This window comes from Sitophilus oryzae, unplaced genomic scaffold (genome assembly GCF_002938485.1).
Source record: "Sitophilus oryzae breed Bouriz unplaced genomic scaffold, Soryzae_2.0 scaffold_119_pilon_pilon, whole genome shotgun sequence".
Taxonomy (NCBI): domain Eukaryota; kingdom Metazoa; phylum Arthropoda; class Insecta; order Coleoptera; family Curculionidae; genus Sitophilus; species Sitophilus oryzae.
In genome coordinates, this window is record NW_022145837.1 from 856,160 (window position 1) to 882,000 (window position 25,841).

The 25,841-nt window shown below is 30.6% G+C and overlaps 3 protein-coding genes across 9 annotated transcripts in view; 1 reads left to right on the plus strand and 2 right to left on the minus strand.

Annotated features, from left to right (window-relative positions):
• Nucleotides 1-2,004: 2,004 nt before the first annotated feature.
• Nucleotides 2,005-10,651, minus strand: LOC115891829 (nuclear pore complex protein Nup160 homolog). 2 transcript variants are annotated; one of them, XM_030912403.1, is made up of 25 exons: nucleotides 10,485-10,651; nucleotides 10,313-10,418; nucleotides 10,044-10,251; nucleotides 9,868-9,985; nucleotides 9,620-9,809; nucleotides 9,374-9,561; nucleotides 9,161-9,315; nucleotides 8,944-9,087; nucleotides 7,791-7,892; nucleotides 7,577-7,731; nucleotides 7,303-7,517; nucleotides 7,072-7,244; nucleotides 6,756-6,964; nucleotides 6,453-6,632; nucleotides 6,053-6,268; nucleotides 5,610-5,728; nucleotides 5,392-5,555; nucleotides 5,056-5,329; nucleotides 4,872-4,997; nucleotides 4,134-4,255; nucleotides 3,861-4,074; nucleotides 3,620-3,802; nucleotides 2,619-2,785; nucleotides 2,321-2,560; nucleotides 2,005-2,242 (listed from the first exon to the last, which is right to left on the minus strand). In XM_030912403.1, the coding sequence occupies exons 1-25, from the start codon at nucleotides 10,567-10,569 to the stop codon at nucleotides 2,111-2,113; spliced, it is 4,185 nt and encodes a 1,394-aa protein (XP_030768263.1). In that variant the 5' UTR covers nucleotides 10,570-10,651; the 3' UTR covers nucleotides 2,005-2,110. The 2 variants fall into 2 exon arrangements, with proteins under 2 accessions (XP_030768263.1, XP_030768262.1); XM_030912402.1 differs by having other exon boundaries at nucleotides 10,479-10,651.
• A 169-nt stretch (nucleotides 10,652-10,820) lies between these two features.
• On the plus strand, nucleotides 10,821-17,915 carry LOC115891831 (ATP-dependent RNA helicase SUV3 homolog, mitochondrial). 2 transcript variants are annotated; one of them, XM_030912405.1, is made up of 14 exons: nucleotides 10,821-11,046; nucleotides 11,122-11,229; nucleotides 11,283-11,490; nucleotides 11,771-11,954; nucleotides 12,009-12,120; nucleotides 12,182-12,403; nucleotides 13,045-13,173; nucleotides 13,230-13,323; nucleotides 13,873-13,992; nucleotides 14,604-14,784; nucleotides 14,841-15,020; nucleotides 15,099-15,247; nucleotides 17,465-17,661; nucleotides 17,717-17,915. In XM_030912405.1, the coding sequence occupies exons 1-14, from the start codon at nucleotides 10,911-10,913 to the stop codon at nucleotides 17,893-17,895; spliced, it is 2,199 nt and encodes a 732-aa protein (XP_030768265.1). In that variant the 5' UTR covers nucleotides 10,821-10,910; the 3' UTR covers nucleotides 17,896-17,915. The 2 variants fall into 2 exon arrangements, with proteins under 2 accessions (XP_030768265.1, XP_030768264.1); XM_030912404.1 differs by having other exon boundaries at nucleotides 10,821-11,229.
• A 2,377-nt stretch (nucleotides 17,916-20,292) lies between these two features.
• The window catches only part of LOC115891832 (octopamine receptor 1-like), a 126,661-nt gene continuing 121,112 nt past the window's right edge, over nucleotides 20,293-25,841 (minus strand). For 3 of the 5 annotated variants that reach the window (XM_030912409.1, XM_030912406.1, XM_030912407.1), the window contains exons 4-8: nucleotides 23,242-23,428; nucleotides 23,055-23,167; nucleotides 22,523-22,684; nucleotides 22,262-22,398; nucleotides 20,293-21,253 (exon numbers count right to left, since the gene is read on the minus strand). In XM_030912409.1, coding sequence (XP_030768269.1) covers nucleotides 20,976-21,253; nucleotides 22,262-22,398; nucleotides 22,523-22,684; nucleotides 23,055-23,167; nucleotides 23,242-23,428 — 877 coding nt within the window. In that variant the 3' untranslated portion in view covers nucleotides 20,293-20,975. The remainder of the gene's footprint in view (nucleotides 21,254-22,261; nucleotides 22,399-22,522; nucleotides 22,685-23,054; nucleotides 23,168-23,241; nucleotides 23,429-25,841) is intronic. The other 2 variants (XM_030912411.1, XM_030912410.1) reach the window with 2 other exon arrangements.

Here is a 25,841-nt window from a genome sequence, read left to right on the forward strand (position 1 = left end):
GCGATTTTTACCAAGAGACCTTTTTTACGTAAAAAACGTCGTAAATGTATATTTGTTTACTCAGTAGTTTTATACAGGTGCAGACGAAAAGTTATTACTCTTCAAACCAGTTAAAAAATATGTAAGTGGCTTCCTCTACAAGTAGGAGTCATATTGACATCAAAATCAAATTTCTCATGTCAAAAAACTCCCAGATACCAATTTTCATTCAAATATTGACGTTGCTTCATAAAATATTTGGAAAGAATCAAAATAAAAATGAAAATTCTACACCCTGTATCTCCGAAACTAAGCATTTTAGGACATATATTAATACGAACTTTTTTACTTATTTTTATCTGCAGAATATGTCAAAGTTATGGAATACAGTTCGGACCATCCTGTATAATAACTTTTAGACGCCATAATATAACAAATAAATAAAACTATCAATAATTATTTTATAAAACTTTAAAGTAGATACGAAATCAATGAGAAAGATAAAAATTATTTTATTTATTGCCAAAATTTTCACAGTACTTATATTGTAAATATTTCTTTTATCTCTAAAGGAAGTAGCTAGAGATGTTGCGGAAATACATTTTTTTAGAAAGTATAAGGGTATAAATCTAGGTACCTGTCTTAAAAGCTTTCTCAAATAGAACAATCATTTTTATATAAGGCAGGAAATAGTCCCTGACACTTCCTTAGTACAGATAATAAAATTATTATAATTTCTAAAGCCATGTCTACACCTAAAATGTTTTACTTGTCAGTTTTACGTGTCAGGCAAAACGGAAGACCGTCAAGAAAACTGAACAGTAAGACTGACAGTTAAAATGTTACGTGTAGACGGATGAGCTTTAAGCTTGATTTTCATGCATCCGTTGTCCGACGATAGGTTAGAAACGGTTAACCAATCGAAGGCGATTGATGAGACGATATTAATTTTATTGGTTGAATTTAAAATTCAACCAATAAAATTAATATCGTATCATCGTATCGTCGGACAACGGATGCATGAAAATCAAGCTTTACTTGGAGTAAAAATATATAGTATCTTGAGAGTATATTTGTGCGCCTGATCTTTTTTCTATACTATAAAAGTCATTATGACGGTACTTCTCAAAAAAGTCTTAGATTCTATCATTAGAAAAATTGTAGTACATATTTGGCGTCTTTTTACTTTACAAAAAAGTAACAAAAATAAGAACCGTCATCGCTGGCGCCTGTAACACAGCGTGACACCTACCCCAAATCACCTGTTGTTCGGGGCAAAAACAATCGTAAAGTACCGAAATCCGGGGCTATAAAATTGACTTTTATTGCGAATAAGTTTTTTCGGTACTATTCGGTACTATTGTGCTTCAGTTTTGGAGTTTTTAGAACAAAAGGGTGCCGATGGTCGTAAAGATTCTTGACTGATGTTTTTCTTCTAGTTTTATGTGCGTTGAAAATGTGGGTTTTATTACAGAAAATTACAGAGTTTTACACGAAAAAAATGACTATAAAACAGAGCATAAAGAGCACAGCAAGGAGTCCTTTTTTTAATTTATTTTTAGCAAAAGTAGAGCAAAATAAACACGGATTTTATAAATACGATCTGACTTTTTTTCTAAGAAATCAATATTTCAAAGAGAATAAAAATTTATCAATTTTTGGCAGCACTTAAAAGTACTATACGATCGAAAAAAAAACGGCGTCAAAGAGGGCTAGGAAATGACAATCGATGATAATTTTTACGGGGTCAATTCCTAGACGTCATTACTTGGCCGGCACTCTTTATTTTTTAATGGCGCTTCCTGACAATTGGCTTTAAGAATATTGTAATTTATTTTTATATTGATAATGATTTTTATTTTATTTTTTAGTTTATTATTAGTTTTAATTTTTGACAAATTTTATGTCAATTTTTAGTATATGACGTTCAGAGATTGACCTCACCAAAATTATCATCGTTTGTCATTTCCCAACCGTCTTTGACGCCGTTTTTTTCGAGACTCAAAATTAAAAAACAAAAAATTAATTTTTTATAAAAATTTATTAAGCTTAAAAAGATGTACAAACAACGAATAGTCTTAACCTAGTATGGCTCTTAAAAAAATACTTTATTTAAATAAAAAAAATACAATTAAAATATGCTCCTGTTTGCCACACTTCCAATGGAGCCAAACGATGACATTTGAAGTTGACATTTCTCGTTGGATATCCGCGTAGCTGTTGCCAAATACTTCTCAAACAATTCCTTCAATATTGTATGTTCCTGTAAAAAAAAATCATATTTATTGATAACAAGTTTCATTAACCTTTATAACCATAGACTGGGATTTATTATACAAACCTTTTGAAAGGGTCTTAGCAAGTCCTTATCGTTCTGCATCTGCAACTCCTTGATGAAGCACTGTATTTCGTAGACTGGCAGACAAAAAGCTGGAGAATTTGGGGCTAAAGGTACTTTGAATCCATATAGTTCTTTTCCATAGCCCAGTGCTGCCAACAGGTACTCGTGAGCAACCTCGAAAGCTTCTTCTAATCGACCTGAGCAGTGGAGCAGTCTGAGTATCTCTGAAGGATTCCTAACCTGAAAAAGAAACGATTATTTTTAGATAAAAATACCAGTTAAACCTTTAGTTAGTTACTTTGTAGGACTTGAGCATCCAAAACGGTATGTACATCCTCATGTTGATTATTTTCTTGCAGACGATTTTGTGTAGGGTGGTCATGTTGGGTTCTTCATATTTCTCTAAATAGTCTTGTAATAGTTGCCAAACTACTTCTGAAATACTGTCTCTGTTTGCTGGAAGATCTGAAATCAAATTAGAAAAAAATTGGCTAGACAAAAACATCAGTTTTATACATTTTTTATGTCAAATTTCCAAAAAAATACTCTATACTAATTGTGAGGACAAGTAGTTTAAATTTTATAAAGAATTTATAAAGAATAAATGAATGTATAATGAATAAATACAAAATCAATGATAACATAACGAATAATAAAGAAGCCCAAATATAATGAATAATAGTATAGTTAGAAGGAGCTCAGCAGATAATGTATATAATGATAAACAATAAACGAAGGCATAATGAATAAATAACGAATAAATGAAGGTATAATGAATAAAAATGCACCGAATAAAGATATATTAAATCGGGAAGCCTTTTAGGTTTCTAGAGCTATTTTATATAAATAGGCAAGTAATAAATAAACATATAGTGAATAAGTAATGAATAAAAAAGTGGGTAAATAATAAGTAAAGAATAAATGTTAACTAGAATATAAATTTGACTATTTCTTTGGAATAAATACATGAGTAAAAAATTAATGAAGGTATAACGAAAAAAACATATCTATTAAATAAGGAATAAATATATAATAAATTAAGAGGTGTAAAGAATAAATATTAACGATATTAACTAGAAAATAAAATTAAACAATTTTTATGGAATAAATAAATAACACACATTAATCAAGTTACAATAAACAAATATATGTCAAACAAAGAATAAACATATAATGAATAAATAAAGGGTTAACGAATAAATGTTAAAAAAATAATTAGAATAAAAAATCACAATATATTCTCAAGGTATGCTTGAGACAACCCTAAGTAGTTCAAATAAACTCCTTATCTTTTCTTACCTTGTAAATCATTCTCCACCAACCAATCCCAAGCGTTTGGGTTCTCCTCCTCACTCAACATGATACACTTCAACGTCAACGACTCAAAAACAGTGGCGTACCCGAGATTATAAGTCGTACAAATTTCTAAAGCTGTTTTAAACAACCCTGCACTGTTTAACAGTGTTACCAACTCAACTGGAGCTGAAATAAAAAGGAAAACAGTAACTTTTAATATCGGAACTATTATTTTATGACTTACTGTTGACGTTTGAGGGTATAGATGAATCGAATCTGGCTAGTTTCAGCTTGGCACAAGAGAAAATGAGTTCCTTCTTTATGATTTCTATATCGACCACTTCGATTTGTTTTTTTATTCTGAAAACTTCGTTGTCTTTCTGCGATCCTGCTAGAGATTCTAGAATAACTTCGTCTTCATCTTCGTCGGGGTCTGAAGGTCGTATAACCCAGGCGTACTTAAAATCAAAAACATTTTTTTATTCATTTTTTAATTTTGAGAGTTTTTGAAGTGTACCTGTGGATCAACCAATTGTAGTACGTTTTTAGCTGCAAGGTAACATTTCACTTGCTTTTCTAAAGCGTCTGTTGTGTTGGTTTGTGACAGTCTGTATGCTTGTTCGTACATTATAGAGGCAGCTAAAGAAAAAAAGATACAAAATAAGAGTAAAAAAAAATTCCAAAAATGTTTGAAAATTCACAAAGTAAAGTACATAGAGTAAAAATAATTTATTTGAGAATGTATATGAAAAACTATTAAAATATTTTCAATAAAATAAAGCTTTAAAAGATTTAAAAAAGTGAAAGATTACAATTAAATACATAATAAAATTATTAAAAAGAATAAAAGACCTATATAAAAAATATATAAAGACCAAATAAAATACAAAAAATCCTAAAATACACTGAATAAATTTTGATACAGTACTTGCAGAAATGCTTGAAAATATCTTGAATCTATATCAGAAGTTTTATAAAGAAATAATGCCTTAATAAAAAAATTGAAAGAAAAAAAGATTATAAAATCATTTTCAAAATAACTTAAAATTAAAAATTAAAAACAAAGTAAAGTACAAGGAATCCTTAAAAAGCACTGCATATACTTTGATATAGTACATGCAGAAATGCTTGAAAATACACAACCTAAAATATACGGGAAAAATAATGTATCTGAGAAGTTTTATACAGAAAAAGTGGCTTAGTAAAAAAGAATTGAAAGAAGAAAAATAAAAATGTTATATTAGACTAAATATACCTAGTCTATGACATAAAGGACCCCTAGTTATCTGATAAGCGTACAAAAAGTCATAGAAAACATTGCTCGTGGCATCTGTAGCTCTAGCTCTAGTTAGTAGAATACTTGTAAACAGTTCATCCATATCTGAAAAAAAATCAGGCAAAAATTAACAAATTTTAAAATATTTTATTAATTTTTTTACCTCCATAGGTAAAACTGAGCAAAACATCAAACTTTTTCTCATCCAGCAATGTTTTAACTAAGTCCCTCAAATTATCCTTCTTCCTTTCATGATCTGGATTGCTTTTAAGAGCATAGAATGCTTCCTCGTAATGCTTTAAAGCTAGATGATGCTTAAATTTGATAGAATACAGCGTTGCCAGTAAGGGATTGTCAGTTTCAACAATGCTCAGAGCTGTGTTGGCCATTTGTATGGCACAATCCCTGGCTTTGTGCAGTTCAAATAAATGTATTACCTAGAATATTGATTATTCTTAATACAGGGTAAGTAAAAAATAGTGCAAAATTCATTTTATACCTTTAAATAATAATTAATATAAGCTTGTGGTCCTTTGTCACCTTTCAACATTCTTTCCTGCATAAAGGGCTCAGTAAAAATCCCTTTTGCAGCTATTTGGAACAAATCCAAAGCCTTATAATTTTCGGCACTCATCAGAAATGAAACAGCCAGCAAAAAACTACCTAAAAATCATAAAAAGTAAAAAATTATTTATAAAAAGCTTAAAAAGTTCTTACAGCTTGAAATGTTCCAATCGCACCAACTGCTCAGCATTTTCACGTATTGCTGAAGCCAGACGTGCTGACCACTGCTAACTAACCACTCAGCAAGCATAGTGCTGTTTTTCAGAGGCCATCTAAAGGTTTTTGTTAAGAAAAATCCAAAAAAATCGAAGTTTTAGTACAAGTAGTTCAAATGTATCGTCAATAAATCGATAAAATACAACTTTAAATAAATAAAACTCAGTTTTAAAAGTAATAAAACTGAATTTGAACCATTATTACCTATAAAACTTGTTAAAAACTTGCATAAAGGCTACTCAGAGTGACAAAAAAGATATTTTATCCTCAGAGTAATTGTTTTTGATAGTGAAAGTTTAAATTTTGTAAAAATTCTTTTTTCGAGAAATAGAACATTATTTTACAAGTATTTCTGTTAAAATAAAACCCATAAAGGATACAAAATTTGTCTGAGGTAGCTGATAAAAGGCAACAAACTCAAATGCCAATGCGCCATGCTTTCACCATTGTAATCTATCTTCGCCAGCATTTTTCTTGCTTCGTGTCCTCCAGTGGATGAGGAAAATAGCTCCAAAAGAGAGAATATAGCTCCGTTTGGCTTGATATTGTAAGCTGGGGTAAGTTTGATAGGTGCCAAACGTTGTATACTGTTTTCTCTATAAAAAAAAATACACAAAATAGATATAAAATAATAGTTCCCTTATAGAAGGCATGTTTCTAAAGAATTTCGGTAGATATGTAAACATATTCTAAATCATTTAATTAAAAAAAATGATATAAAAGACTGTAATTCAAATCTTGATGTCAAACTATATTACTCTATGACCAATATTTACTTACTGAGGAACATTGTTGAGGGCTGGTAGCTTTGTCATCCAAAGCATAACATAATTGGCCTGAGTTAAATATATTATTTCCGGTTTACACACTGAGTGTATAGCTTCGTAGACGTTTGGTTGAAGCTGTTTAGTGTCAAAAAGAATGTTGCAAATTATTAACAAATCTCTGCAAATGGCAAATCTGTAAAAAAGAAACAAGGTATATTTTAAGAGTTAAACTGATATCTTGAACATGCCAAAAAACAAATAATTCTGTGACATAACCTCAAAAAGATTAAACTATAGTAAAATAATGTGTTTATACCTGTTTTGACATTGCTGTCTTAACGAAGCAGCCACAAATGACACTCCCAAAGAGCTACTGAAAAAATGCAAAGCGCTCGGATTGACATCATTGTCAGGATTTGCTGGGGTACTATCTTGTCTCAAAAGTTCCAGGACTTTGTGTATTGCCCTGTATAAGTCTGAACATTGATTCAGAAGCACTGTTACACGCTGACATATATTGTTATACTGAAAAATATGTTTTTTAAAGGAACTATTAAAGAAATAAGTAAATATAACATCGTTTTATCTAGAGATACTTATTTCATTGGGGTATTTAAAAAAAATGTACTTACTTCTCCGTCAACTTCGATTTTGAGGTTTTCTAATAAGTTTGTGATAACAGTGTTTGGTGATAGGTTAATGGCGAGTTTCTGTTCAAATTCTGTCTTAAATCTGTTGTTTAATTGTTTATCCAAGTAAACTAATACTTCAAATAGTGTCATAACGTCATCTATCAAGTCTGACTCTGAAATATGTTAAATGAAGTTACACAGTATACAATAATGTCACAAAAATGAGTATACCTTCAGCCAAAAGCGCAAAATTAATAAACTGATCTTTATACATGTAATCACTGCACAAAATCATGTGTTCCAGAGGCTCAGTAGGTCTCAGAAACGAAAAAGTTGCCTTTTTCAACAAGACAGCTCCAGAACTCTGAGGTATAACCATCAAACCAAGAGGTCTCAAACTGGTTTGATGGTACTGCAAACAGCACGAATAAAATTTCTGCCAGCACCTACAAAAATTATTTTTTCCAGTATATTTTCTATATTAAAAGAGATTTATTGTTCTTACCACTCAGTATATTCTAGATATTCATGATCCATAACCTCGGAATCGGAAAAACAACTCTGTATATCGCTTTCTATGGCCAATGAAATTGCCTGTTTCATGGCTGCTACAGAAGTCAGGTTGATTTCTGAAGTAATATAACTGGATTTCTTGTAAATCTGTAATAAAAAATTAAATAAATAAAAAAATAGTGTAAAAATAAAAGTGTACAGCTTACTCCTAAAGATTTATTTATGACGTGTAATGGGAATCTTCCTGGATGGAATAAGTGTTGTAAGTACACTTGTCTTGGATCACATTCACCTCTGTTCACTGGATTCTGAAATCATTTAATTTTTTTTAACCAACTGGTATATTTTTCGTAATTTTTATTTAATCACATAGTATATTGTCTTAGACATTTTCAATATACTTTATAAAACTTTTTGCTGCACTCATTTTCTATATTTTATTATTAAATTTTCCTCTCAAGTGCATTAAATAAGTTTTTATTAATTTCAGAGAAAATATAAAATAAAAAGTAAGAAATTAATACAATTCAAGTTATATAAAAGACTTTCTGAACAAAAATTCAACGATTTTTTTGATAAATAAACAAAAATTAGAAGCGGTACATTTGAACTACTTTTATGTCTTGAATGTTTTAAACCCCAAAACAATGTTTATAATTGTATTTTGTTGTTATAATGAGTAAATTATATAAAATGTTTAAAAAAAACTCAAAAAATACAAGTAAGAAGTAACAATTTAATATAACTGAAGCTATTTAAAAGATTTGCTGTATAAAAATTCAATATTTTCTTTCAAGAGGAAAAATTAGTACCGGTACATTTGAACTACTTTTCTCTCTTGTATGATTTACACCTAAGAATAATGTTTATTATTTTATTTTGGTGTTCTAATGTCAAACATCATGTTAGATTTCAAGAAAAAGTTATGAATTTCTTAAATAACAATTTAATATAATCGATATTTAAGACCAGCTGTATAAAAATTCAGTTGTTTCGTTCATAAATAGACAAAAATTAGGAGCAGTACATTTGACCTACTTTTCTTTTTTGACTTTTCACACCCAAAAAACAAACTTTATTTTTTTTTAAATTTTTTTTGGTGTTCTAATGAAGCAAATCATATAAAATTTCGATAAAAAATAAGAATTTAATATAAGTAAAGTTATTTAAAGGATTTGCTGTATAAAAATCGGATGGTTTCTTTTATAAATAAAGATTATGAGCAGTACATTTCAACTACTTTTCTATCTTAGACATTTTACACCCCAAAAAAAACAGGATTATAATTTTATTTTGCTGTTATAATAAAGAAATCATATAAAACTTTATCAGAAAAGGCCTAAATTCATAATTTCTTACTTGAATATCATTCACAACTTCCCTAATTATTGGTGTCCATGTCCCTGACTTCAGTGAAGCCGTGTGAATCACACAATCATCCTCAGAAGTACGCCACAGTGACCACAATCGATCACATTGAAGTGAAAAATCAATTAAATTACTCTGAAAAAATAAAAAAGCTCAAAAAAAGTCTAATTTGTCCCTAGAATGACATATAAAAATTAAAAATACTTACCTCTAATGATGTCAAAGTATTCAAACGTTTTATCCTGATTTGCTGACCACTCACAATGGGTTTTAAGATGTGAAATTGACAACCACTAGGGAAACTCATGAAAATTGCCAAAGGACAGTCATTTTCTTGAGCGTCCAAGGCTTTTTTAAGAACAGCTTTAAGGAATACAAAAAACACATTAAAACTGCATACAAAACAGATATTTTTACATACCATGCTGTAAGCGGTCTCTCCCAAAGTCTCCGGTTTCTGTTAAGATGTCTATCACTGCCACACACTGTCCATTTTTGCTTGACCAAAATTTCAAATGTCCACCTCTTGTCAGGGTTAAAATATATACTTCATAGTCTATGAGTTGAATTAGTGTGCTAACAATTTGACCAGCATCATTATTTTTTGCCCTACAAATTAAAATTATCATTTCTTTTACAGAAAATCAATCAAAAACGAAATAAATACCTAAATTTTTCTGTTAACCCTGACAAAAATCTGGGCATCAGTGATTCCCCTTTCAATTCAGTACAAATTGTTTGACCGTGACCATTTAGTTTGATTAGTAACAATTCCAAAGAAGGATAAGATAGAATAAATATAGCCTCTCCATTTTCAGTGTCGTAAAATGAACTTGCTAGATTTGGTAACTGATCCACTATAAAAAAAATGCAAATAAATAATAAATTAATATTAAAAAGAAGGAAAAAACTTACTTGCTGTACTTGGGTTGTTAAATACATAGAAATTATTAGGATTTCTAGCCTCTAAGGTGCTGGCTTTAGAAAATATCGAAGGAGCTGCTAAATTCGGATGACTTCCCAACAAATCATCCTAAAATATGCATAAAAACAATTTCTAGAACTAGAAATAAATATTCCATCACTATTACCTGCTTATGGTAGTTTGAAGGATGAGGAAATCTTAACATATGCACGCTACAAACTGTAGGAACCAAAATAATTACGTTTTCTTCAGTTTCTTGTACTGAAATACCATCAATTATCGGACTATCCATAAACCTGTACCTCACAGTGTTTCCCGTAAGGTTTATATCTAAACTCTGCTCAATTAGCTCCAAGGTATCCGAGCTAATTCGCCTAAAAAATTAAAAAAAAACCTTAAAACTAATAATCTTAACGTATCATGACATAACCTTACCAATATATAAACCGATTTCTTGTATAATGTCTTGTGGAATCTAAGTAACTGTACCCATTAGCTCGTTCGGTGATTTTTATGTCCTGCAATGTGCTCTGGGTGCCCCCTTAGAGACAGAAAACGGTTTTAAAACGAGTACATTTAAATGAAGTGTAAGCAAACCTACTACTACCTGTGTGTAATGTTATTTCGATCCATTTTTCGTACAGGGCTTGATCGGGGGTCACTTCTCGATAACTCAGTGTGAATTCAGACATTTTTCGGGATTTAAATATTTGGAAAAACCATATAAACAGCCTTCGAAAACAGGAACCGTTAAACCGCGAATTATAACCTCAAAAAATTGACACTGACTTCTTCTTCTTTCTTGATTGATTTTACGGCCTAAACTGCCAGGACTATACGTCCTCTAAATCGGCCATAATACTGCCTTCTTCTTTTCATTTTATGTGTCTTGGCCTCATCTTGGATCTGGTCCGAGGTTAGTTCTTGATGGGCTAGAAAAAAGTTTAAGAAGAATAATGCCAGTACCTTACTTTTTAGTTTCTTAATTTAAAAAATAGCGAAAATGAATGTTATTTAATATTATTTATCCAAAATGTTACAAAACACGCATAGAATACGTTGCATTACTACAGCATTAAATGGGTTGTATTTGAGCCAGTCCAGGATCCTTACAGAAAGAATATCTCAACATTCGTATGGATATTACAATCAACATCGAACAAAAAGAGGTAGTGCTAAAGATAAGCTTTCGTCCCTGTTTGTTCCAGTGCCTATAAAACCTAATCCTGACGATATTAACGTAGGTGCCGAACTAACTGGGAGTTTAAATAAGGCAGACTTGCTGAAAATTCTAAATAAGTTTTACCAGAATCCCGAAGTCAAAGAATTGCTGATAGATAATGGACTGGACAGTAAGATTTTGAGATATTTTTGTGTTTTTTTTATTGTACCGTGTTCTTTCTAGATTATTTACAGCATCAGACTTATGTGAGTTTTAGGAGATATTGTTTAGAAGCTACTACATTGCCTGTGGACTTGCATATTGTTGTTAGCGATATATTGCAAGGCGCAGGTAATCCTACAGATATATTTCCGTATTTTTTGGGACATGCCAGAAGGATGTTTCCTCATTTGGACTGTATGGATGATCTGAAGAAAATATCTGATTTAAGGTAGGTGTATCTTTTTAAATATCTCTTTTATCTAGATTATTTTTTCTTACTAGTTACATCATGGTTACATCTACTATATAAACTATATATTTAAAAATAGAGGTAATTTTACTTCAAACTACAGATAATTGTTTTCATTCAATCACTGGGTACCTACTTATATTTTTGGGACATTTTCAGAAAAATAATTTACAAAAATTTTGAGTGCCACTGATTTTAGCGTCTTAAAAATCGACCCAGCATTGTTGCCGACTTTTGTTATTTCTCCCCATTTTTCTAGAACTCCAGCAAATTGGTATCCTGAAGCCAGAGCTATAAATAGAAAAATAATTTTCCATGCTGGTCCTACAAATTCTGGAAAAACTTACCATGCTTTGGAAAGGTATATTACTGCTAAATCTGGAGTGTATTGTGGCCCACTGAAACTTCTAGCTTCAGAGGTTTATAACAAGTGTAATGACAGAGTAAATATATCAATTTTTTTTAAAAGATTTTTTTGAAACTACTGAAATTTTTAGGGCACTCCCTGTGATCTAGTTACCGGAGAAGAACGAAAATTCGCTGATCCCTCGGGAATAGCATCATCCCATGTTGCCTGTACCGTAGAAATGACTTCAGTCAACAATCCTTGTAATAAGTATGCCAAAAACTAATAAAAAACTTGTTTATCTGGAATAAAGAGTTTTTTCAGATGAAGTGGCTGTCATAGACGAAATCCAGATGATCAGGGATCCCCAGAGAGGTTGGGCCTGGACCAGAGCTCTTTTGGGACTGATGGCTGAAGAAGTACACTTGTGTGGAGAGGCAGGTGCCTTGGATTTAATACAGCAACTTTGTTTGACGGCTGGGGAAGACATAGAAGTGAGAAACTACAAAAGGTTGACTGATTTAAAGATAGAAAGTAGTGCTTTAGGTAAGGAAGTCCTTAATTATTATACAGAGTTTTCTTGATTTTTTTATTTGCTATTTATTAAATAAAATGAATACAATTAATAATTAAATATTTATTTAAGTTTAAAAATGTATAAACATTTTGAGAACTGCCGGAAATCAGCTGGATCTCAGCTTATTTGACGTCCTGTGTTGCCACATGTACAAGAAAGTATATATTTAATTGTAAATATTTAATGATATGGCGATAAGAGAATCTGCAGTAGGTAATTCTTAATTTTTATTCTTTCAGATTAGTTGAAAATACTGTAAAAATGTATTAGTGTGTGTTAAAAAATATGCACAGTGTGTTTTTCTAGACTTATCAGTAATTTAATTGATATAATTAAAATTAATTATCCTAAGATGTAAGTGTATATAGAAAATTTAAATTACTGTTAATTTATATAACCCGACAAATATACAGAATGTTCGTAAAATAGAAAGGAAGTGGCAACATCGTAAGGCTTTGATACATCGTTTAGGTGAATAAACCTGCGGTACTAAAAAGTTTTAAATTTTACAGAAAATTATCAAGAAAAATGTGAAATTTTTACAAATTGTACTTATTTAAGACACACCCTCTAATTTGTGATGTTTGAAATATGTTTTTTTTTATTACAGGTAGTTTAGAAAAAGTCCAACCCGGCGATTGTATAGTTTGTTTTAGTAAAAACGATATTTATTCAGTGTCAAGGGCCATAGAAGCTAGTGGGAAGGAAGTAGCTGTTATTTATGGAAGTTTACCTCCAGGTCAGCATTTTTTGCATTTATATTACTAGAAAATAATTTTTAAACAATTTTTTTAGGTACTAAACTAGCTCAAGCTGCCAAATTTAACGATCCTGATAATAGCTGTAAAATATTAGTAGCCACAGATGCCATAGGAATGGGTTTAAATTTGTGAGTTTGTTTTTATTTCCTTTGGCATTTAATAATGACAGCTTAAGCCGTGACGTCATGTTAAGGGGCGGAGCTTAAAACATTTCGAAATAAAGCAGTAAATACAGGTCAAAAAAAGACGATACTATAAGTAATTTTGCGATTTTATTCCTTAAATTTTCTGTGAAAGCAAATAAAGAGTTCTGAGGTTGTCCTATAATTTTATAAAGGCAAGTTTATTTTAAAAATTATCTAGTAGTTTTATGAAAGATCTAGATATCATAGAATAAAAATGTATGATTGTTATTGTGACTAAAACGAAGTCAATTGAATAATTGCTTAAGCCTTAAGCAATTACTCATTGATTGATTCAATAAGCCTAGGACATTGTTCGGAAAGGTTTTTGAAGCTCTGCCTACTGTTGTGACGTCAGGCTTAGGGGGTCTATAATTGTCAAAGAAAAAATCATTAGTAGTTCAAATGTATCGTTTTTTAAAAGGGACAAAATTTGATTATTTTTAATATATGTTGTTGTTAAAGTAAGGTAGAGTAATTTAAGACATATTTTAGGAGTATAAGAAGGATTATATTTTATTCTCTGATAAAACCAATAATGAATGAAAAGGGTGAGAAAGAGATGGATACAATTTCCGTTTCGTCAGCATTGCAGATTGCTGGAAGGGCAGGCAGGTACGTACTGTATATTTTTTGTTCACTTTATTTATTTTTCTTAATATACCGGGTGTTTTTCAATGGTAGCTCACTCCTACAACTTTGTGTAATAATAATAATAATAATTACTATAACTTTTGATTTTTAAATGTTACCCTCGGTATTTTTTTTACTTTATTTCATAAAAAATGATATTCTAAATAGAATGACATGACATATGTCAAATTTTGACATATACTACTATAAAAAAATAGTATTTTAAATTTCAATCTAGGGTGCAATGGCTGTGTTCATTCAGACAATTTGACTCAAAATACCAAGTATTTGGTAACAAATTATTCATTAAAAAATATTTTTTTTTTTCAAAAATGCTAATGAGCCACCCTTGTTTCATTTGAAAAAATTGAACATTTTTTAACTGGCCAGAACTAGACACTAAAAACATTAGACTATCAAACCTAAAAATCGGTGGTTTTAACACAGCCACGACACTCTAGACTGAAATTTAAAATACTATTTTTAAGAAGAAATGTCAAAAGTAGACATATCATGTCATTCTATTCAGAATGCCATTTTTTGCTAGAAAAAAAAATTATAGAGGTGCCCGGTATATAATTATAAATAAACAGGTATGGGACTAAATGGGAACAAGGTTTTGTCACTACATTTAAACCTGAAGATCTACAAACACTAAAAACTCTTCTAAGCTCACAACCTGAGCAAATCACGCAGGCTGGTCTACATCCAACTGCAGACCAAATAGAACTCTACGCCTATCATCTACCTAACTCTGCACTGAGTAACTTAATGGTAAATTCCCCCAAAAAAAAGCTTTTTTCGTCCAAACATTTTTTTTTAACTTTTAGGATATATTTGTCAGTTTGTCAACTGTAGATGATTCTTTGTACTTCATGTGTAACATTGAAGATTTTAAGTTCCTTGCTGACATGATCCAACATGTTCCTCTGTCACTGAGAGTGAGATACGTTTTTTGTTGTTCCCCGATTAACAAGAAAATGCCTTTTGTCTGTACAATGTTTCTTAAGGTATCTACAAATATATTTATTTTTAATTATATTACTTGAAATTTAATACAAACAATTTGTTTTCTATTTATATGATAGTTTGCCAGACAGTACAGTAAAAACGAGGCAATTACATTTGATTGGCTGTGTAGAAACATTGGCTGGCCGTTACAACCTCCCAAAACTATCATAGATCTAGTTCACTTAGAAGCTGTGTTTGACGTTCTTGACCTATATCTATGGCTCAGGTAAGGCTTCAAAAGTAAATATGCAAACTTTGATAAATCTATATACAGGGTGGCGCCTCTCATACGTCGCGGAAGCTCCAAGGAGAACGGTTTGATAACGGTTCATATGAAAATGAAATTTTGGCAGCATATGTAGGTTAACTGAAAGCATTTTTTTAAATTATATAGAATTATACAGGGTGTCCCCAAAAAAAGTTACACATCGAAGTTGTGTTTTTTCTAACGGAACACCCTATATATTAATTGATTTTCGGATTCTAGAAAAAAAATAAAGGTGAGTTTTATTAAAGAAGCATATATCTAAAATCTAAGGATTTTGACATATTTCACATTTTGTGAAAATGAAGAGAAAATTTTAAATTTCGATAACAGCTACCTAAATTTTAGTTGACCTTGTATAGCCTGATATTTAATTTACTGTAACCATTGTATGTTAAATCAAATTGAAATTTGACCCGAAAAGTTATACAGGGTGGGACAAAATTAATATGGAACATTGCTCACTTTTAAAAGCAAGTTACTCCTTTATTTTAAATGGAACACCCAGTATAGTATTCCGGTGTTCAATGGAGAATTTATATATCTTTAAAGTATTATTAAGGTTGCCTACCCCCCAGACAAAGATTTCCCTAGATATTTTAATTTTTATGATTTTGCGTCAGTAAATCTTTATTATTTGAAAAAATCTAGGTGGCTGTGTGATATACCTAATATTGTTAATTTAACAAAAATTAAAGATTGTGCAGTAAAATACTCAAGGGTAATAAAAAAATATACGTTTAAAACATATTTTAATTATTACAGAATTAAAACTAAATATATTTTAGTTTTAATTCTGTAATTTTTTTATTTTAATTTTGTAATTTTTTATGGTTTATAAACCTATAATTATGCGACAAAAAAATTAGCTAGATGAAATCAAATGCCCAAAATGCTTCCTTTTCTGTTAACTGCATAAAATGATTGTCTTTTCAAAAGTATCTTTTCATTTTAAAAGGCATATGTGGAGTTCTCCCTCGAAAAGCAGCTACAATAATTTATCTTATGTTGTTGACACGAGTTTGTTAAACACTGTCTTTAACATATCCCCATAAAAAAAACAGAGTAGATAAAATCAAGAGCATTCTAAGGTTATTCTATTAATTGGTGAATGCACACTGCATTCAACTAATAGAATCATATCAATTTTCTCCGATGTAGGATAAGTTTGCATTTTTGGCAAATTCCTGAGAATTTTTTTTGTTTTAATTGACAAAAAATTATAACTAGTTGTTAAAGTTGGACTAGTTAGACAGCTATGTTGAAGTAACGTCAAACCATATCACAGCCACCTAGATTTTATCAAATAATAAAGATCTACTCAGATCAAATCATGTAAATGAAAATATCTAGGAAAATCTTTGTTTGAGGGGTAGGCAACCTTAATAGTATTTTGAAGAGACACGAATTCTCCATTAAATATCGGAATAATATACTGGGTGTTCCATTTAAAATAAAAAAAAGAGAGTAACATGCTTTTAAAGGTGACCAATGTTCAATATTAATTTTGTTTCACCCTGTATAACTTTTTGGATCAAGTTTTAATTTGATTCAAAGTACAATAGTTAATTTAACTACATATAAAGGTTATACCGGGTAAATTCCAATTTCGGTAGCTTTTATTGTAATTTAAAAATTGTTCTTTATTTCTAGAAAATGTTAAATATGTCAAAAACCTTACATTTTGGTCATATACTTCTCTTATAAAACTCAGCTTTATTTTTCTCCCAGAATCCGAAAATCAATTAATATATAGGGTGTTCCATTACAAAAAACACAACTTTGATATGTAATTTTTTTGGGGGACACCCTGTAGAACTCTCTATATTTTTAAAAACTGCTCTGAATTAACCTACATATGCTTACAAAATTTCATTTCAATACAAACTGTCGTTCTCCTTGGAGCCTCCGCGGCGTATGAGAGGCGCCACCCTGTACAATTTTTTTTATTGTTTCGATTTTTTTGGCTCTTTCTATATATAAATACACCCATGTCATTAACTAATTCGTCGATATTTACATGCCAAATGTCTTTATTAGTATGGAATAAATACGTAAACTGTTTCCTGATGTATGCAACCACCAATACAGCGAATCCTAACGAAAAATCATTAGGACTGGGTGTATTGTTGGTTGCATACCATTATAATATTCAAAATAATTTTTTTTCACCTCTAGTTACCGATTTTCTGACTTATTCAACGAGGCCAACTTGATTAGAGACATGCAAAAAGAATTAGATCAAATAATACAACAGGGTGTCATACAATTAACTAGATTATTAAGAAATTCAGAGACAGGTGTCAGTTCCGGCACTTCTCAAGCCGATGACGAAGAATTTGACAGCCATACAAAGAAACAGACTTATCTAAGAAGTAAGTGAAAATACATTTTTTAGACACTCTGTATATTGAAGGTTTTTTATTACAGATTCGCAGTCATCGCCTATTGGTAGAGGAAGATTGACGGAAAGGCTTCTGGCCCAGGGAATTTTAACACCCACTATGTTAAACGAGTTGAAGAAGGAATGGAACAAGAAGGTACCACCAAACGATTCTGATGGCGAAACTAAAAATTCACCAACAAGAAGAAAACGAAAGACTAAATAAATTATTTAAAATGTTACATACTGTATATTATTTTTTACCTTTCTATATCCCTATACAGGGGTATATTTAAAACTAGGTTTTTTTGAACCCATGTTTACAGAAACTTTTCTTCCATATTTTTTGATGTGGGCAAGCATTTTTCAGGGTGTTTCAAAAAGCATGTGCCATCTATCATGGGGAGATTCCTCAAGAAATCCCCTCACGAGAGACGGTGCATGTTTTTTGAAATACCCTGTATAAAAAATAAAAAGCAGATTTTTTTTTAAATTCCTTTTATAATCAACTACACTAATTTATAACAATTTATTTCGCCAACATTAAAGGAAGAAAAACTAAAATTTAATTATTTTTTTAAGAAGATTTACCATTTATATTACCTGACAAATTTTTTGAAATGCGAAAGAATATTTACAAAGATCTTTTACTAAATTTAATTTTACTCTTAAATAATTTGTACCTAAATCTAACAAGACAATAAATTATTAAGTACATTCGAGATTTTTTGGTATAAATTGACTAGAACATTTTTTATAATACAATAACAAAATATTATTAGATCTATTTTTATAATTAATTGATTTTGTTACAATAATATTTTATTTATTTTACTTCAATTACTGACAGTATAATATTCCATATAATTGATCATCATGAATGTCACCATGTTTTATATTATTATTAGCATATAAATTATCACAAAAATTCATTATATACATACTTATGTGAATGTATACGGACACACAATCATTATATACACATAATTTGATATTTATATACCTAATAAACACATTTGAACTTTGGTTTTTAATTATTTTTAGCTTAAAATAGTTGCATTTTTATAAATACAGCAGTATTTCACCTTAAGATCTGCATAAAACATTTAGATAATATATACAGTGTGATTAAATAAAAAAGACGTCATGGTAGCCGCAGAAATATGATTTTAGTTCAAGCTTTACTGTATATCTCTCTGAAATATATATCTTTAGAAATATCAATAATACACGCTCTATTGCGTGGTATATACAGGGTAGGTCTGTATACTGTATACTTTCTACTACTGTTTGAAATGGAACATCATGTATATTTGTATATCTATGAAAATTTAGATGAAAACGATGAAATGATTGAAATTGAGTTTTTTCAGAGTACTATATATGTATCCCTCTGTATGTGTACCATATGTATAAGTCAAAAAATGTATGAAATAAAAATAAATAAACCAAGGTATAGTAAAATCATAACAATTTTTTTCCGACACCCCTTTTTTTATTTGATCACTCTGTATACTCACACCATGCATCTGGCGATACTTAGGCAGATTTTTTATGTGACATTTAGACATTTTTGCTATAAAGAATCAGTTGTACGTGTTATATCCCAGAAAAATAAGTAAAAATAGAGGGACATCATATATTTTTTTTAATTATATACCAAATCTCTTCTGTATAAAGTTTGTGTAATTTTCTAAAATCTGACAATATTTCAAGAAGGAAAATAAGAAGGGGGGTTTTAAACCCCCCTACGTATACTTATTTTTCTGAGTGTTTTTATTATTTTTCTATTTTAGCGATGATTTCCCCATTTATTTGTACATTTGGACGATCTTATCTTATATTACATATACAGGGTGGTCCGAATTGTATTCCGGAAACTTCAGCAGCATATTCTGCAGATAAAATTAAGTAAAAAAGTTCGTATAAATGTATGTCCTAAAATGCTTAGTTTCGGATATACAGGGTGTAGAAGTTTCATTTTTATTTTGATTTTTTCCAAATAATTTATGAAGTAACATCAATATTTGGATGAAAATTAGTGTCTGGAAGTTTTTGGACATGGGAAATTTGATTTTGACGTCAATATGACTCCTACTAGTAGAGGGCGCCACCTATATATTTTTTGACTGGTTTGAAGAGTAATAACTTTTCGTCCTTACCTGTATAAAACTACTGAGTAAAAAATATACATTTTCGACGTTTTTTACGTAAAAAATGTCTCTGATTTTAAAAAATGATTGACATAAATATCTTGAGAACGGTTGCTCGTAGCGATTTTTACAAAGATATATTTTTTACGTAAAAAATCACAGAGATGTATATTTTTCCCTTCGGTAGTTTTAGACAGGTACGGACAAAAAGTTATTACGCTTCAAAACAGTTAAAACACATGTAGGTGGCGCCCTCTACCAGTAGGTGTCATATTGACATCAAAATCAAATTTCTCATCAAAAAACCCCCAGACACCCATTTTCATCCAAATATTGACGTTACTTCAGAAATTATTTGGAAAAAATCGAAATAAAAATGAAATTTCTGCACTCTGTATTTCCAAAACTAAGCATTTTAGGACATACGAACTATTTTACTTACTTTTATCTGCCGAATATGCTGTCGAAGTTTCCGGAATACAATTCGAACCACCCTGTATATATTTAAGCGTCAAAAAAATAATTTCTTTCAATATTAAATAACATACATCTACCACAGAACAAATCTAGTCACTGTCTAGGTACCGTATGATCGAAAAAAAAGCGGCGTCAAAGACGGCTGGGGAATGAAAATCGATGATAATTTTGACGAGGTCAGTCTCTATACGTCAGTTGAGAACGAAACTTGTCAAGAATTAACTCTAATTGTTATAAAAAAATTAAAAAGGATAGAACGTATATTGAATAAAAAATAAATTTTACACAATATAAAAATAAATTACATTATTCTTAAGGCTAACTGGCAGTAAGTAAGTGTCATTAAAAAATAGGGAGGTGTACGGGAAAAGTAGGGCTTGACCTCGCTAAAATTATCATCGATTGTTATTCTCCAGCTGTCTTTGACGTCGTTTTTTTTCGATCGTATGGTCTTTTTATTTTGTCTCACTGTCAATGAAATGTAAAAAACTAGGAATATGTAGTTACTTAAAAAGAAATAGTAAGAATATAAGTCTTGCTATTCGCTATGAATATTGTAGAGTCAAATTTCTCCATATCTAATTTTTTTTCACGATATCTCACTCCAAAAAAAAATCCTGAAACCTCCCTAAAATGTTCTTCCATACTAAAAACTTGTTCAAACTTCGTCCTCCTGTCATTTGGCCATCAGATTCCCAACCTCAGCCCTTTTTTGCTGAGAGGCAATGAAGTCCTTGCTGTGAGAGTTCCTCTTGAAGTGTTTGAAAGTCAGTCTCCAAAAAGCTATTCGGAAATCAGGGCTGTAGAAGGCGTAGATGAAAGGGTTGATTGCTGAGTTGATCCAGCCCAGCCACGTGCAGTACTGCATGATCAACTGGTTGACGTCGTTCTGCTGGATGAAGGGCGTGGAGAGGTAGAAGATGAAAAAGGGCAGCCAGCATAGGATAAAACCACCTAAAAGGAAAAGAAAAATTAAGTATTTTTAGTACATTTTTTGTGGAAAAAATATACTGACTAGTGACGAACAAATGCTAGACCTAGATCAGATCTTCTTTCAAGAAGTCTTGCACTTTTTTGATAGATTTTTAATAGAAGAACTTTCTTCATAGAAAATCTTTATACCGGGTGCGTCTCAAAAGTGGCTCACCTCTATACCTTTTTTACTTTTTAAGATAAAAACATCGAGACTTGTTATGTTAGTAGATGACATAAATTAGGATTGATTGACGTATTCAATTGTTTTTGGTCACTTCCTGTTTCACCGGAAATGACTACCACTTTCGATTTTTAAATGACACCCTCGGTATTTTTTTACATTATTCGATTGAAAATGTCACTCTGAATAGAATGACATATCACATAACAATTTTTGACATTTTCGCTTTCAAAAAAATTGTATTTTAAATTTCAATCTAGAGTGCCATGGCTGTGTTAAAAACATTATTTTTTAATTGAGGAGACTTGGAAAAATAGACTTGATGATCTAGTATTTTTCGTGTCTTGTACTGGCTGGTTAAAAGATGCCCAAATCGTATTTTTAATCATATCTCAATTTTTTCAAACGAAACGAGGGTGGCTCATTAGCATATTTGGAAAAATCATTTTTTTACGAATAATTTGGTACCACACAATTGTTATTTCGAGTCAAATTGTCGTTATGATTTGAAATAAACCATATGAGAAATTGTCAAGACTCAAAAAATAATTGAATACGTCAATCAATCCTAATTTTTGTCATATACTAATCTAATAAATCTCGTTTTTTTATATGAAAAAATAAAAAAGTTATAGGTGGTGAGCCAGCACTTTTGAGACCCACTAGGTATAACTACATTATGATCGAAAAAACGGCGTCAGCGATGGCTATGAACTGAAGATCGCTCTCATTTTATCTGTCATCGATGTTCATTTCCAAGCCAACTTGACGCTCTGACAACTGTCTTGCTCATTACTAATACTGACCCATAACTATACTGAGGGTTTGTGCAGTCTTGGTTTCTCTTCTGAACGATGAGACTCTGGATGCAGGTTCGTAGTTCAAAATGGACGCGTCCATATGGATGTGAGGTTCTGGCCGAGTGCGCGGTGGCAGAGAAGATCTGAATAGACATTAAAAGAGAAATTACAAAACCATTTCTTACTGAAAAGTCACGAATATCTAGAGAAAATATAGAACTAGAAACAAAGTCAGGTTAATAAAAATTGTATATCATATGATTTTACCTGAAGAAACTATTAGAGGTTTTGATTGGGGTTAAAGGCTCGTGGTTCTGGAAGGAGAAGCTCATGTTTGGCCTCAACAATCTGGCAGAGTTTGGTGATTTTTGAGGTGTGCCCGCAGAATTGTTTCTATGAAGGTTGTTCAGCATTTCCAAATTGTGACTGCTGGAAAATTAACACGACGTTTTCAACTCTTTTTGATGGTCAAATTCAAATGAATTGGAGGTTTTATGATATAATGTGACTAAATGCAAAAATAAAGTCTTGTAGACTCATAGTTATTGTTTGAAACAGTTATTTTTTTCAAAAAATAGTTGTTGAAAAGTTACAAACTAAATAGTTCTGAGGATAGTACTATTTTAGATGGCATGTTCCATCCACATATGAAGACATAAACGACTTATATTTGGTAATTCATCAGATAACTGAACAACTTTCGCTATACTAAGTACTCTACTATAGAAATACGTCGCTGTAGATAAGCATGCAAACTTAAAACTAAAAATACAGAAAAGGAAAAAAGAAAAAAACTAACCATACATGCAGTTGGCGATAGTACCTTGCGCACCTGGGGTTCCCATCTTCAGTCTCGGACGAAGCCCTGTCGACGTCTGATTCTTCGGCGGTAAGCACATTTTGCTTACCCATCTAGAACAAAAGAAATGGTTACCACGACGTCGTTTGTTCTGTCTTCAATTGATGATAAAAGTTAAAGGACATACCTTTGGATAGGAAGTGTCAATGTGACTTAGCTGGTCATGCCTCTGGGCTATCACGCAAGATATTCTGACGTAGACGTACAACATCACTACCATTGGTATAAAAAAGGATCCCATAGCAGAAAAAATAACGTAGCCTGTATTCTTGTTATACCTGCAGGTTTTTTGGTTATGTCTTCCTGGTTCATACCTTTAAAAAAATAGAAAAAAACCTTTTAAATATACAAGTTTCAAAAATAAGTACGAAGAATTCAAAGTATCTGGTAAATTATTCCGCATTTATTTTTTTATACCCTATATAAGATTATTAAAAATTCATATAATATCACTATCTATTTTAATCCATACCAATTCATCATTTTTTGATGGAATTTTTTTGATATTTTTGCACGTACCAAGTTCATTATTTTAAACAAAACAGAAAAATGAGTTATTTTTCTAAATTTCCTGACAGTTATTTCGCTTGCTAGATTAATATTTTGTTTAAAAATAACCAAAATGGCTGCTTTTGAACGTATCTTTCGACGTAGCTATTTTTGTTTGTTTTTCCATGTTTTCAGAAGAAAATGCAGGTTGAATTTGTAATGTAATATGAAAATAACATCCTGTAGAAACAAGAAAATGAGATGAAATAGAAAAAATATACCAGAAAGGAATATTTCAAAATAATATACCGGGTGTTTATGAAAAGTGACTCATTTTTTTATTTTTTCAGACAAAAAAAACGAGATTTGTTAGCATCTTTTTTCCTAAGCCTACCATGACTTCACCGAGGCGTTGTTTCTTATTCACTGTCATTGATATCTTAATTATTAGATATTAATACATCTGGTATTATCGTATTCTGGTATATTGTCGATTTTAGAATAAACTAATCGTTTCTATCTTATTTTTTTATTAGAATGGTCATAATCAAGAGGGCTACTGTAACCGAGTAACCGTATTTATTATAATTTTGCTAATATCTTCGGTTTGAAAGAGGATATCAAGATGCGGTTTTCGCTGACTTTTTAAACGTTTATTACTCTTTACTATCAGCTAAAATTATATATAATATCGTATTTAATTTTTTTGAAAAAACGCGCAATATTTGTTAAATTGTAAGACAGCGCCTCCTAGCGTCTACATTCAACAGCTTATTATTATTGTTTATACGCTATAATATAGAGTAAGAAACGCTCTTTTAAACGAGCACCCGTTTGTTAGATTCCGTTAATCCAGTCCGGAGTTATTAATGTTTAAATAAAAACAGATCTAACCTTCCCCCACCACTTTATTTTGGCAGATAGGGAAAAATGGTTCTAACAAAACATATGCAAAATTTACTGAAGATTATGAATCTATTATTTATAGTATCCGTTATCTAGGCAAAATTGTGTAAAAACTCCTTTTTCTTATTTTTAATAGCAGTGGCGCCCTTTAACGGCCGCTCTACAAACTTGAAAACAATTTCCAGCAATTTCTCATACTCTCTTTAGTTATAAATATTTTATCCGCAAGCTCAAAAAAAAATAAAAAAAAAAAAAATAAAAAATAAAAAAATATAAAAAAAAAAAAAATAAAAAAAAAAATAAATAAATATAAATAAAAACCATACATGCAGTATATGTTTATTTATGTTATAAATATTTTTCCCGCTTTAGTTTTTAGTCGTAACTAATACTTTCCGAGATACAGCCGAGAGCTATTCTTAGTGGGACACCCTGTTCATCAATATATAAATAAATAACTCATAATAACGCTTAGAATAATCCTCATAATGGACTAGTTTTTGCCAATATGTATTAAGTAAAATAAGCTTTTAAAAAACAAATAAATCAATTAATTACTAAAATATTAATTATTAAATTAAAAATAAATCGTAAAAACCTTTAAAAAATGATATAATAAAAGTATATTGTTTGTCAATTTTAAATTAAAATTCATCTCATAAATCCATCACAATCTGGCAGCGCTGTCGCCATCGCTTGTCACTCAAAGTTGATCGCTTAAAAAATAATATTTTATCTGCAGTTTTTTTTTAAACAGTGGATCACCCTGTGTATATACGTGTTATTTTGATCGATATGTTTAATTGTGGGATTAGGGTTTGACCTAAAACCGGCCTAGAACAAATAAAAGGGGGATTTAGTGCGGTCCACTATTGTGCTAAACCGATTCAAATTTTATATTTATTGGCCGTTTAATTGGCGCACGCACGTATCCTGAGGTGTAATTTTGATTTATAATGACCAGCCATAGTCGGTTTTATCGCGAACCAATCGAATCTAGCATTAACCGAAGGGAAAATTAGAAATAGGATATAAATAGCCAACAACAACAATAATTTTGCATAGAAATAGACAAGTAAAGTTTCAAAATAGAAATATTAATCAGTATTTTCGCAATATGTATATCAAAAAATAGGCGCCGGGAGGCACGTATAGCCGTCCATACCAAAATATGTTAAAAAAAAGTTGGTAGGCAGTTCTTTTAGTTTCAAAGTAAAGGAATTTTTCCAATTTTTTTTACGGACTGATTTTGATGTTATTACAAATTTTGTTGTAAATATTATTCCTAATCTTAAATTGAAAACCGCGTTTCGCTAGCTACTGTAATTTTGG